Raw genomic sequence first — 14,868 nt, 5'->3', positions numbered from 1 at the left:
CATTGGTGGAAACAAAATTCTCCACCAATGAGAAAATTTCTAACAACTCAAAAATGGTTTTTTGTTATTGATATAGGAGACGGGTTTTTAGCATGGGTCCACTTGCCTGAATTGAATAGAGATGGCTTTCCAGACTCCGGGTCCTGGTACAGGGCAAGGTATTACTTTTCTATGCACTGAATCCTGACGTGGGTAAGATGTGAGACCCTGTATATATGTCTCTTTAAAAATTCTAATGATGAAAGGGGGAATATCACAATACCAAATAACAGACAGAGTAATTTTCACCTGAGACGTAAATACTCCCTGCTTTCTGTCTTTTAATAGTGATAAACACCAGCTACACTTTTATAACTTATGCGTTGACAATATGGAGGAAATGATGAAAACTTCTCTGGTTAAAAACCCACCACTCTTATCAATTTATCAGTTTTGTGGTTATATCACAGGCAGAGCACTTGGTTTCTGTATTAAAATTTCACCCTATAAATTTTAATACAGAAACCAAGTGCTCTGCCTGTGATATAACCACAAAACTGATCTCAGTTTACTTATATGTAGTTCTCAAAGTAAGGTTTGTCCCGTAACATTTTTCAACAACAAAACACGCTAATGGTGGCCCCCTTACCAAAGTAAAATTATTGCTGCAACAATGCCACAATATTGCGGCAATATTGCAGCAACACATTTTTGTTACCAGAAACCAGATTTTAAGACTAGTGAAATGTTGCCGCTAGCTGCAACAACTTCTGGTAACATTTTGGCAATACTGCTGGAGTGTTGCCGCTAGCGGCAATAACTTCTGGCAACATTCTGGCAATACTATTAGAGTTATTTCTGTAAAAAATTATATTAACATCCACCTAGAATATTGCCACTAGCTGCAACGACTTCTGGTAATATTCTGGCTACACTCAGTATCATACTGCCAGAAATAATTTTCTGGTAACATCTACATGTATTTGATAATTTTAATCATGAACTAATTTATACATGATATATATTATTCGATCTGGCAATACTGCATCATATTTGATTTCTGCTTTAATTAAAATTTAAGGAGAAGCCAAGCAGTGGAGGGGGGTTAAAAATTGTCAATTATTTAGATATAATTTCAGTTATAACACCTCAAAATTTGCCAGAAGTTTACCACAAACTTAGCTTTAGCAGAATTTATAGACTTATAAAATTTTACACATTCAGCACAAGTATAATTGCATGAATTGCTTTTGTATGTACATGTCCCCCCCCCCCCCCCCCCCAAAAAAAAGAAATTAGTAAGACGAAAAAATTAAATCTAATAAATTTGACATAATTTATGATTAAAGTCTTATTCTAAGAAAGTCTCAATTACAAAAATCCAGTGATATTCTCTTCAATGGCATATAACTGTTATGCATGGTTAATTACGATGTTTCACTATAAAAGACAGTTTGAATCACACCCCCCCCCCCCCCTCCCCCCAACTCATGTTTTATGTGAATACCCACCTGTCTGTTCTTTTGTAACGGTATGTTCTTTTTTATTAAGTTAAAATATCAGTCTACTTAGATTTGAGTATCTAAACTGCTCGATGCATGTTGAATTAAGAATTTTCGTATGCTGTTTGTTTCCACTTTTACTTTCGTTTCAATGTTAAGTTACGCGCGCGCTGATTGGTCGATCAAATCGCTAGCCGCCAATTTTCACATTCGAAGCTGCCATGTTGTCTGCCATCGAGCCTTCTGCCATCACTTGAGATGGTGAAATGAATGAAATACGGGAATTATCTGTAAACAAGGTTAAAAAACCCAATGTCAACGGAGTGTTTATCTGTGAAAAAAAATACCAACGGCTGAACTGAGGACGAATCTGAGTGAACGAATCGAGTGTTGACATCCCCTGCACCATCTGCATGAGCACGTTTTTGAAAAAGTAAGTTTAGCAATAAAAATATATTCATTGAATAGCAGTTTAAACATGTTTGATATAAGAAAATAAACCGAAAGACTGCGAGCTACCATTATATCAATGGGTTCAACACTGTTTAAGAACCATGCGCGGATCTAGAATTTTATTCGGGGGGGGGGGGGGGTCCGACGGTTATTTGAGTTTGCCAGGGGAAGGGGTCCGAGGCATATTTTTGGTAATTTTATAATGTAATTTTAAAAAAATTGAAGGGGAACTGCTTAAAATATGAAAACAATTGCCAATGTGCTTAAATGAAATCCATTTATCTTCCCAGTAGGTCTGCCCTGTGTTACACTGACCTGAAGAAAACCATGAAAAAAGCTGTCACCTTACTGATTAAATGAATGGTGCAACTGGCAACCAAAAAAGAATGATGGCATAATTTGTTTAAGATTATGGAGAGGAACATATACACAACAGTGCTGAATTCCAATGTGGATATTATTGTGATATTCTGATAGCTGTTTTTGTGATTGTTTATGTGTGAAATCAAAATGCCCATGAGACTGTCAAAAAAAGGACATTTGGAATGCCTAGAAGAATGCCTTCATCAATCGTAATACAGCAAGTGGTTGTGCAGGACTTGTAAACAATATGGTTTGAGCTTTGCTTACGGTAAACAGTGAACTTTTGTCCATATCCGTCTGTGCGCGTTGTGTCAATCCGTCTGTGCGCGTTGTGTCAATCAAACTGCAATACATGTTTATCTGCAGCACCAAATTGTCACTGATTGGCTGAGTACTTTAAGTCAAGTTTCATCATGATTTGTTCATCATATTTGTGTTTATTGTATTTATAAAATGTGTTAAATTTAAAGATTATTAATTTTAACTGGTGTCCTTTATAAGCATGTTGAAATTCCAGTTTCAGGTCTCTAATATTATACATTATATTTTTAATTCAATACTTATTTTGTGCATGTTACATTGAATAAAATATTTTTTTTACTTCTTTAATATTGTGTAATCACAAACTTTTTTTTATTTTTTATTTTTGAAAAGTCCAAATTTAATGTAATGCAAAATGTTAGTCTTGTTGTAACCTTTTTGCATCTTTAAAAAAATAAAACTGTAGTGGCAATGAAAGATTTTTTTTCATTTTGGTTGTAGATTAATATAATATACATGACTGATTTACTGTATACATTTATTATTTATAAATGTTGCATATATTGTACCATTGATGCCAGAGCACAGAAAATGCATTGAACCAATATTTCTGCAATGTCATTTTTCTTATGCAAATGTATTGCCAGAAAGGTGTTGTCGCAACAATGTGTTGCAGCAAAACTTTTGCGGCAACATCTTTCTGGCAATATTGCCGCAATCTCATTTGCATACGAAAAACGCTACTGCAGCAACATTGCCGCAATGTATTGCCAGAAAGGTGTTGTTGCGGCAACATCTTTCTGGCAATATTGCCGCAATCTCATTTGCATACGAAAAACGCTACTGCAGCAACATTGCCGCAATGTATTGCCAGAAAGGTGTTGTCGCAACAATATGTTGCGGCAAAACTTTTGCGGCAACATCTTTCTGGCAATATTGCCGCAATCTCATTTGCATACGAAAAACGCTACTGCAGCAACATTGCCGCAATGTGTTGCCAGAATGTTGCTGCAGTATTGCTGCAATAATGCCAGAATGTGTTGCCAGAAGGTCAATATTTTGGTAAGGGGGAGTTGCCAATCTCTGTTATTTGTGTCTCTGGTTTCACTCTGTCCTGAATTTTCTCAGACATTTAAGAATAAATTGACGCGCTTGATTTTCCAAAAAGGAAATTAAAGTGTAAATCAAGTGCAGTGGTGTAGCGTTTAGGTGTACACCGTGTGTACACTTTTCTACACCGAGTCAGGGGCATGTGTAGTTGGATGTAGCACTGAAACCAATATGGCGGACGAATGTTATGATTGGAAACTTGACAAATGATTTTAAGTAGTATATTGGATTAGAAGTTGCAAGTAAATTGTCTTTTGTATGAAAGCCATTTAATTTGAAATGTGTTTATTTTATTGCATTCAAATTTTAAAAAAAAGCTTGGATGATTGCTGAACATCAAATTCCCTGTTAAAACAGCATCCTTTTCCGCCATATATTTCCTTATCTTCCCTACACCATGTACATTAAACCCTTTAAGTGCACTTGATATACAATACAAAATGTTTACACCGGTGAACACCAGGTTAAGCTTAATCAAGCGCGCCCTTTGATAAATACTCTTTCCAATTAACACAGCAATATAAGAATTGTTTTGAATTTGTTCAGAATACATAAACTCTCTTTTTATGTGTAAAATGAGAGAAAATTTATCCAACGCTTACCTTCATTCCAATATATGTATCTTTAAACATTTTTAGATTTTTTTTTTCAGATATCAGAATTCAAATTTAACAAACATTATTATCTCCAATCAGTAATTTACAAACATAGCACAAATAAAAAAGAAGAGTTTTTAAGGGCATGAGGAAGTTTTTTTTCTCTTTTCATTTATCCTTCAAATATAGTATTCAGAATCCGAGTTCTTTTAACAAAAGACAAGTTCAGTTTCTGTGTTTACTCCACAATAATTTACAATCTTTCAGAAGAGTTATTGCCCTTGGTCATTTTTATTCTAAAACAGATTCCCAGGCTTTTTGATAACCAACCTTGATTGATCTGACTCCTCATAAAAAGGCGAGATCAATCACAAGTTCTCCATTGTGTTTTTTTTTCAGATTGCATATAAACTCTCCTATCATTTTGGAATTCCTCTGCAATAATGGAATCTAGTAATTTTAAATACATAAAAGATTATTTGGTTTTTTTTTTATTTAAAAAAAACACCAAAACTCTAAGATATGTCAGAAACCACACTTTATTTTGAGGTTAAATACTGTCTTGTGTATGCCCTCTGAAGAGTATTCAGGCACTCACATTTTTGATTGATGTTACTATAAATCAATCATTATTACTTACCTTACACAACACACGTTTGTGACCTCAGGTGATAGGTAAAGGTCATTCTACAGTGTTTTTTTTATCATGATCTTCAAATTGTTGAAATTAGATTTAATTCACTTTAATCCAATAGATATAAACAATATAATGTCGTAAGTGGTTGAACCACTAGATTTTAATGATAACGTTTTCTTATCTTGTCATGAATAACCGTGAATTTCTTTATAAAATTTACTATGAAGTTTAAAAACCAATTGCATCTTTACAGGAGGGCTATTTTAGATATTTTTAATATTTTATTGAATAGAGAACAGAAACAGGAAAATATTAGAACATTTAGAGGAACAGAAAAGACGTCTCCGAGGGGGACAAGGTGCCTCAGTCAGTAACCCCATCCCAAACAGGTAACTGCTCAAGCTAACCAACAAGTGGATTTAACTAAAACATTCACTTAAAGTTACAAAGTTATGTGCTATTAAGAAATTTCAAAATCAGAATTGAAAAATGTAGATGAATGATAAACCATGCGCTTTAAAATGCATATCAATTCAGGAATCTGTGCATAAATTGCAGTTACTAAGGGTAACATATAACTTGTGGAAAAGTAACTCGTACTTGCCAACTGAAATAGGTGAGGCTTTACCATCAACTTTATTGACACTTTAAAGGCAATTCCTCTCTATAACAACACCATCCATCTCATTAACATAAACATGGCACAGATCAGAGAGGAGTTTACAGGATCATTGATGGATGTTTCTCCATGTTGATGAACTCTAAGCTTTGTTTTTCTCTGTGTTCCAGTTCGCCCACAGTTCCGCCTTCTCCTGTGACAGTGCCAGGAAATGTAATGTATCCTGTTTGTTGTTTTATTATCAATTTGTGAACAATAAAAAATGGCAATAAATCAATCTGAACATTTCTATCTTATGTTCAGCAGATTTTTGATTTGTTTTGCTAACTTGTATAAATCTTTAAGCTGCATTCAATGTTTCAGACACTGCATGTGCATGTTATTACCGAGGTATTATATAACTGTAAATTATTACCAGTGCACAGGGTATTATGTAGAAACTATAAACATTACAAGATAGATTGTATAACTGAAAAATATTGCGTAAGATTTTATGTACAGATTATTGTGGGAAAGGTTATAAAATCTGGTAGGTGTTAGTCCATTTAATATGCTTGCTAGATATCTAGTTGACCAGTTGATTTATACAAAGATTAAAAGTATATAGATTGCCAGAGGAAGTGCTTTGTTACTTATGAGGATTATTCAGTGTATATGATGTGACAGGTGGGTGTAGATAAGAATGGTGTTAATTACCTTACAGATCAGCCTTGTAATGGAGACCCAACACATGACACCTGCCCAGCGGACAGCTTTACAGGTGAGACTGGTCTCAGGTGTTATAATCAGTGTCAGTCATAACATGCTGCAAAAACAGCACAGCACATAGTCTACCACTTTTACATCTTACGGGAGAGGGCATGACAAAATTAAGCATCATATTATAAGGTCAGACATGACCTATCTTCCATTATTTATTTTTTCCTATTTCCGCAATGCAAAGATTTCAATACATAATTCCATAATTATATTTTCATGTTATATAAGATGTAGTTTCATTCAAAAATATATACTGTGACTTTATTGAGTAGCATTTAATTGCATTTTGCATGCTATTAATTAACGAGCAATTCAAAATATATTAATTCCAAAAACAGCCTGGGAATGCACAATGAATTTTTGGGCATTAACAGGTTTTAATGCAAATAAAGAAGAAATAATCTATCAAGGACAATTATCTAAATCTGAGGAAGGTTACATGTCCTTAATGCAGTGAATAAATGGCAAAAGGAAATTTACAATTATAGGAAAATGCTACAAAAACACAGAAAGCAAAAGTAAATATAATTTGAGTGTTTGCACTATAGAATTTTCTCATCATTGTTACAATTATATGGCTTCAGTTGTATAAATGTTTCCACTATTTGCTTAATTTTTGTTTTTGTTAAATTTAAGATATGTAAACTTATAAACACTGTAGAATTTATGATTTTTTTTCCAGCATGCCAATGCCAACTCTGTGGGCTACTTCATTACACAAGACTCATCATTTGGAAATCTAATACTTCCTGTTTTACCCAGATTTAATGAAAAATAACATTTTGTTCATCCTCATTTCATTGTATATACCATTGACTCATTTTTTCATTAAAATAACTTTTGTAAAACACTGTTTCATTTTTAGCTCACCGAGACGAAGTCAAGGAGAGCTTATGCTATACCCTCGGCGTCGGCGTCGGCGGTGGCGTCGGCGTCGGCGTCCGGACCTGGTTAAAGTTTTTGTTGCAGGTCCTGTATCTAAGCTATTACTTGTCCTATCTTCACCAAACTTGCATGGATGATGCATCTGGACCTACTTATGGACTTGAAAGACTTGGATGCTGAATCTGAGTCCTAAATTTCAGATGCTGGAGGAGGTTAAGGTTGTTGGACCAGGTTAAAGTTTTTGTTGCAGGTGCCCTTTGATAGCAGTATCTTAGTTACTGCTGGTCTGTACTTCACCAAACTTGCATGGATGGTGTGCCTTATGATACTGATGCACCAGACAGGTTTGAGTGCTGAATCTGAGCTATAGGTTTCGGATGCTGGAGGAGGTTAAGGTTTTTGGAGCAGGTTAAAGTTTTTGTTGCGGGTGCCCATTGATAGCAATATCTAAGTTACTACTGGTCCTAACTTCCCCAAACTTGTATGGATGATGCGTCTTATGATACTGATGCACCTGACAAGCTTGAATGCTGAATCTGAGCAATAGGTTTCGGATGCTTGAAGAGGTTAAGGTTTTTAGAGCTGGTTAAAGTTTTTGTTGCAGGTGCCCTCTGATGATTAATCTTAGTTACTACTGGTCCTAACTTCCCCAAACTTGTATGGATGGTGCGTCTTATGATACTGATGCACCTGACAAGCTTGAATGCTGAATCTGAGCAATAGGTTTCGGATGCTGGAAGAGGTTAAGGTTTTTAGAGCTGGTTAAGTTTTTGTTGCAGGTGCCCTCTGATGATTATATCTTAGTTACTACTGGTCCTAACTTCACCAAACTTGTATGGATGGTGCGTCTTATGATACTGATGCACCTGACAAGCTTGAATGCTGAATCTGAGCAATAGGTTTCGGATGCTGGAGGAGGTTAAGGTTTTAAGAGCTGGTTAGATATAGTTTTTGAAACAGGTGCCCTCTGATGATGATATCTTAGTTATTACTTGTCCTTACTTCACCAGACTTCCATGGATGGTGTGTCTTATGATACTGATGCACCTGACAGGCTTGAATGCATAGTCTGGTTTCGGATGCTGGATAAAGTTAAGTTTTTAGGAACAGGTCACATGTTTAATAGATGATAGTACTATTTTAAACTTGCATAGTTGATTTAACTGTAATATGAATGAATCGCAGAGGTAGCTTCAGATGCAGAGCTTGATCTCCATTATCAAGGATGCTAAAAAATAAATCTTAGTTATTACTGGTCCTAACTTCACCAAACTTGAATGGATGGTGTGTCTTATGATACAGATGCACCTGACAGGCATGGATGCTGAATCTGAGCCATAGGTTGCGGATGCTGGAGGAAGTTAAGGTTTTAATTGCTAGTGCCCTCTGATGATGATATCTTAGTTATTACTGGTCCAAACTTCACCAAAATTGCATAGATGATGCGTCTTATGATACAAATGCACCTGATGGGCTTGAATGCTGAATCTGAGCCATAGGTTTCGGATGCTGGATGAGGATTAGTTTTTTGGAACAGGTCACATGCTTTATAGATGATAGCTTGCATAGATGATTTAACTTTATTATAAATTAAATGCAGAGGTTGCTTCAGAAGCAGAGCCTGATCTCCATTATCAAGGATGCTAAAGAAATCTCCTACCTCACTCAAACCAGCTCGATAGATAGATGTGTTTGTTAATAAATGATATAACATGATTCCTATGATAAAGTATTGTATGATATGAAACAATATTGTTTGATATGATACAATATGATATCATATGTTATATTATAAAAAGTTATACAGTACGATATGATATTGTATCAATTTTTTTGATATTTTATGATATGATTATGTATCATGATATTGTTATGTATAGTATTGTATATTATGATACAATATTGTATAATATTATATTGTATTTTTAATTTATTATTTTATCACATGATACAATTACATAAGATATTGCAAAATATTATATTGTATCCTATGATACAATATTGTATATTCTATAATATTGTATCATACAATATTGTATAATATGATATTGGTTTCAGTAATATAGAATTATATCACATGAAATTGTATTATATGATATTGTAATATTATATAATATTGTATCATACGATATTGTATCATATGATATTGGTTTATATGATATATTATCATATCACATGAAATTGTATTATATGATATTGTAATATATTTTATTGTGTCATATGATGCAATATGTATAATATAATAATGTATTTTATAATATTTTACCATATCACATAATATTGTATCATTTGATAAGATACAATGTTGGAATCAAATTATATTGTATTATTTGATATAATATCATATAATGTATCAAATATGTTTCAGTGTCATTCAATACAATATCATTCTATATTATACAATATAATATCATGTTTCAGTGTTATGATGTATTATGTAATATGATATTGTAATATGATACTATATTGTATTATATTTTATGATATTGTATTATGTGATCAAATACAATAAGGTATAACACAATACAATGTCATATCATACGTTACAATATCAAATCTCATTATTGTTTATTACGGTATTTTATTTATTATATGATATATATTATATTAGAAATATGACATGATGCAATATTTAATTTTATATCATTGTATTGATTAACATATGAACATATGATTATCATAAAAAAAATTTATCAGATGATATACGATATTTTGTCAAAACAGAATCATTGAATATCCAAGATCATAAAGTATGATTTTCATATAAAATGATAAAGGTGGTCTTATGAAGGTGATGTCTCATAAGGGTGATGCTCCGTCTCGGTGAGCTTAGTAATCTATGATTACCTATGTTTTAATTATATTATTAGGGCCCCGCTGTGCGGGCGCCCTTTAGTGATCAGTCTGTCCGTCCATTTGTCTGGCCGAGATTGCTTGTCCGAAGCCTATCCTCTCTCCCCTTAGCCCAATCAGGCTCATACTTCATCCACAGAGTGCCTTCAGGATTGTGCAGTGACCTTAATTAAACCATGTTTCTAGGTCTAAGGTTAAGGCCATTGCAGAGTTACCGGTATATATAAAATCCTTGTCTGCAGCATATCTTCTCTCCCCTTGGTCTACTATGGCTCATACTTTACTCACAGAGTGTCTATGGTCAAAGGATGTGCAGTTGTGACCTTGAATAAAGTTTGTAAGTCAAGGTCATATCAGACCAACCAAAAATCCTTTGTTTAGAGCATATATGCTTTCCACTTGGCCCAATTTTACTCATGCTTCACATAAACAGAGCTTTTGAGTAATGGGTGTGTAGTGATCTTAAACAATTTTTCAAGGTCAAATGGTAATAGCAGAATTATTTTAAAAAAAAATCCTTGTCCAAAACATATCTTCACTCCCTTTGCTCCAATCTGACTCATACTTAACCCACATGGTGTCTTTGATCAAATGCAGTGTCCTTGAATAATGTTTGTAGGTCAAAGTCATATTAAATTGCACAAAAATCCTTTTTTAAGGGCATATATATACTCTCCACTTAGTCCTATTTGGCTAATACTTTACTTAAACAGAGCTTTTTGGTTAATGGCATGCACTGATCTTGAAGCAAGTCAATGTGAAGGTCCTAGCGGATCTCTTTTTAATCAGTTTTAGATCATATATTAGTTCCGATTTATTTATAATTAGAAGTTCTATGTCCGCTAAAAAATGTCAAGGTTAAAGCAAAATTCGTTGAAATTCTTTTTATCCTGTCGTCCATTATTTAAGCGGGGCTCTTCGAGATAGTCCTCATCTCAAAGTTGTGTAGTTATTTTTATCACAGAATGTGTTGAGCATGTTAATTTAATTATTTCCAGGCCATAGGGCCAGCTATGCCGATACCCAATTTCTGTGGTATTAAGCAGTTAATGTCACTGACTCCCCCCGTCTAGGACAGAACCGGTCTACCATAAGTAACTCTCTGTATAAGTTGGACTGAAACAATGCAGATAAGGGGCCTTGTCCAAGGAAACAACGCACAAATATCAAGTGCTATAGCAGTATGGTTATGACTGGAAAAGCCTTCTTGTAGAAAAATGGTATACAATGTAAAACACACAATTAAATGTAAATGATTTTTCGATCATAGTTTATTGCCCTTTTTCGGCCACACTTGGCCATAAAACATTGGTATCCAAGCACACCAGGTAATACGTTACATACAAAAAATCCAATGTGCACGCCGCTGTTATTGGCATTAATGATGTACACTACATGCATATTCATTACAAATTGCTTTGGCCAGGTTTAACCACATAACCTAGTAGGCAGTTACATAAAAAAATTACCGGTAAGCCTCTTGGTAAATGTAAAGTTTATTGATCAAAATCATGATCTCCAGGGGTCAGAATGGGGTTAAAATTTCATCAAAGAAACAAATTGGTATTCTTTTTCATATAAAGTTTATAAACACATAGGCTAGGATTTTTTTTATTCTATTGTAGAAGCAAGGTAATATATAAAAGTTGCCATTTTTTCTATCGTGACCCTTTGAAAAAGGAAGGGGCCCATGCGCATATTAGCGGGGGTAGGGGGGTCATAGAGAGGCCACGAGGTTGGGGGTCCAATTTTTCATAAAATATTTTTAAAAATTAATTTTTCTTGACATTCCATTTGAAATCCTATAAAAAGTAATACAGAATATTGTTATACTTTCATGTTAAATACTGAAATCTGATTGGTTAAGACGCAGTTAATAATATTTACTATTACCCTCAGCGTTAGCAACGCACTTGGCAACGGGTAACATTAAAAAATGTTACATGCGCGAAAATTATGCGCGTACGGTTCGCTGTAGAATTCACGTTATTCCTTTATAAAAGCAGTAAAATTTTCTTAAAAATTAAAAAAAAAGACATTCAGTATAACAAAATAAATAGTGCCTGTTTGGGAGGATAACAGTTGAAATTGACACCCATCGAAAACCACTGTCAACCTCCGCTTCGCGTCGGTTGACAATGGTTTTCTCGGGGTGTCAATTTCAACTGTTACCCTCCCAAACAGGCACTATTTATATAAGAACACATGATATGGCGTTATTAGAGAGACTGTAGATAGATATTCTGGCAGGGTTTGACTGTGTTGACCTGTGTTGTACTTACACTACAAATGATTGGTACACGTTTTTCCTTCAATTAACACAATGGTTGACTCAGCATGTCATGAAAACTCAATGTTGATTTTACGGTACCCCAGCTGACTTAAAACACACCTGTATTACCTTACGCAAAAACATATACTTCAAACCCATTCCTTACTGAAACCACATCAAAGGTTGAACCCTATTCCCCACAATATCTCTTATGTCAAGTTATCAATTATGATTTGAAGTTTTTAAATTTTACTAATGTAATCATTAAAGTAATAAAAATTTAATCATGATTACAAGCCCCTTTTCAAAGTAATCGATTACATTACTATTACTCTTAATCAGAAAAAATGGATGAGTACTGATTACCAATGATTACTTAGCAACCTGTAATCGATTACAGCTGATTACGATTACTGATTACATTTGTACAATTACCCGGTACCTCACCTCTGTATTCTTGATATATTTCATTCGTAATAATTGGAAGAATTGATTTTCTTCATATTTCATTAAAAATGCATTTTTTCATCACATTATTATTAAATTAAAGCTCCAATACACCTTTTATATATAAATATTAAATACAAGGTTTTGTTATCTCAGATTTTATATAAATCTGTAGGCTCCATTCATTTACTAGATCGCGTGGTCGGAGAGAGATCACAGATGTGTTGGGATGTCCTATCTATACGTTTAAACAGATGATTATTTGTAAAAATTACTCTGAACTAAATGGGGACGATTAATACTTTAAAACTAGCAATAGGAAGTTTTAACTTTATTTTAAAATACCATAACCCTTTCATACATTTGATCGGTAAAGCTACCGCAATTGACTATAGCTAGTTCTTGGATCAAACTCAGGTTTGAGTTGAATATTCTTGTTCATAATAGCAATTTGGGCTTGTTGTTCAAAACTTTGCAAAAAATTTAAAAAAAAATTAAAAAAGATTTTAACTGGTGTATGTAGTTGGTAATACCTACAACTGAGCGTTATATTTCAGTTATTGGCTTTCATTTACCTCCACCATTTCTTCAGCGTCATTTTTGCTTGTTTGTAGTAATATGTTGGCTATATAATCATATGCAAGTACTGTTAGTCTATATTGTGTTGACGTATTTATAAAAGTATCATACTGAAGACTTCGCGATTCACTCAGACACACTCAACACTTCTCAAATGCACTAGCAGTGCACAGTGAGGTGAATGTGTGTTGAAGTACATCACATGCTCCATACATTACAGAAAACACGCATGGCTTGTCATGCATATTAAGAAATAAAAGGCACAGGTGTGGCATGTTACTCATTTATTGCGGCTGGACGAATAATTAATTTGGCAATCTCAGAGCCAAGAAACTTTTATAAATGAGTTTTAGAACAAATAAAAAAAGATCACTTTTGAGTATTTCTTAGTATTTGCACGACACAGTTTTACTTTGAAATTCAATACATTGATTGTTCATAATCATGGTCTGTTATAATTGGGAAGTTTTTCAGGGACAGCATGCACAAGCTAATATTTTGGTTTCCAAAGATAAATATAAATAAAGATAATAAAGACAATATCATTAATATGTGCATTATTTAAAAATATCGTAAATGGCCTGAGGATAAGAACTTTTCGCGGCTTAAAAAAGTGATTTTTTTTCTTCGAGAAAGGGTCTAGAGGGGATTCGAGGGACACCCCCCCCCCCCCTGGAAAATTATTTTAAAAAAATTACATCGTCAAATAACCCCGGCCCAAAAATGCATCCCCCGGCAAACATAGATAACAATCGGACCCCCTCCCGGATTTTTTTTTATCTGTGCATGAAATGTAATGATGCTGAACAAACTGTTCTGATCATGCATTTCTTTTTTTACCTTTTCTCATTGATTTGCGTTACTACCAATAAACAGTTGTTTAGAGAATCTTTATCGATTAAGGCATGGAATTAATTCTACTGGGTATGAATTATCGAAAGTTGGTGATATGAAAGATTCGACGAAGCACCCTCCCCCCTTCCCACCGTCTTGCATTACCTTACAAATCTAGAGATTTTTGTTTATACAAATCATGAATGACGCAAGTTGCATCGAACGGAATATGAATTAACAAATAACCGAACCCGAACAATCTTACATACAATGTACGAAGACTCAATAGCAGAGTTAACAAATTATTATTTCTGCATTTACATCTATTAACGCATAACACATTTAAAAAAAAACCCACATAGTTATACAGAATATTGAACCCGTTGGCTTTTCATAGAAGTTCTCTTACATTATATAGTTGGCATGAAAATCTCATATAGTCGGTATAAAAATTGTCATCCTATGCAAATGATACCGGTTAGAATTGCAGACGATGGGCGATACATATACATTGTATGTAGACTCACAAGTCACAAGGTCGACAACATGGAACTGACAATTGTTTTCAATCATTTTAACCTTGACCTTTTACCTGATGATTTCAAAGTCAATAACGGTCATCTAATATTTAATTGCATCTGTGTACCAAGTTTGGTTTTTTGTTCAGCAAAAGTTCGGGCAACACTTAGTCTGCTAAATAGTTTTAGCTTTGACTACTT

The 14,868-nt window shown here is 34.0% G+C and overlaps 1 protein-coding gene across 1 annotated transcript; it reads left to right on the top strand.

The window, feature by feature from the left end:
- The first annotated feature begins 35 nt into the window (after positions 1-35).
- LOC128166316 (SOSS complex subunit C-like) lies at positions 36-7,130 on the top strand. The gene is made up of 5 exons (XM_052831409.1): positions 36-158; positions 5,194-5,290; positions 5,691-5,733; positions 6,224-6,280; positions 6,962-7,130. Exons 1-5 carry the CDS (start codon positions 122-124, stop codon positions 7,055-7,057), a joined length of 330 nt encoding a protein of 109 aa, XP_052687369.1. The 5' UTR covers positions 36-121; the 3' UTR covers positions 7,058-7,130.
- The last annotated feature ends 7,738 nt before the right edge of the window (positions 7,131-14,868 follow it).

The sequence above is a fragment of the Crassostrea angulata genome, chromosome 10, assembly GCF_025612915.1.
Source record: "Crassostrea angulata isolate pt1a10 chromosome 10, ASM2561291v2, whole genome shotgun sequence".
Classification (NCBI taxonomy): Eukaryota; Metazoa; Mollusca; class Bivalvia; order Ostreida; family Ostreidae; genus Magallana; species Magallana angulata.
This window is presented reverse-complemented; position numbering and strand designations above follow the sequence as displayed.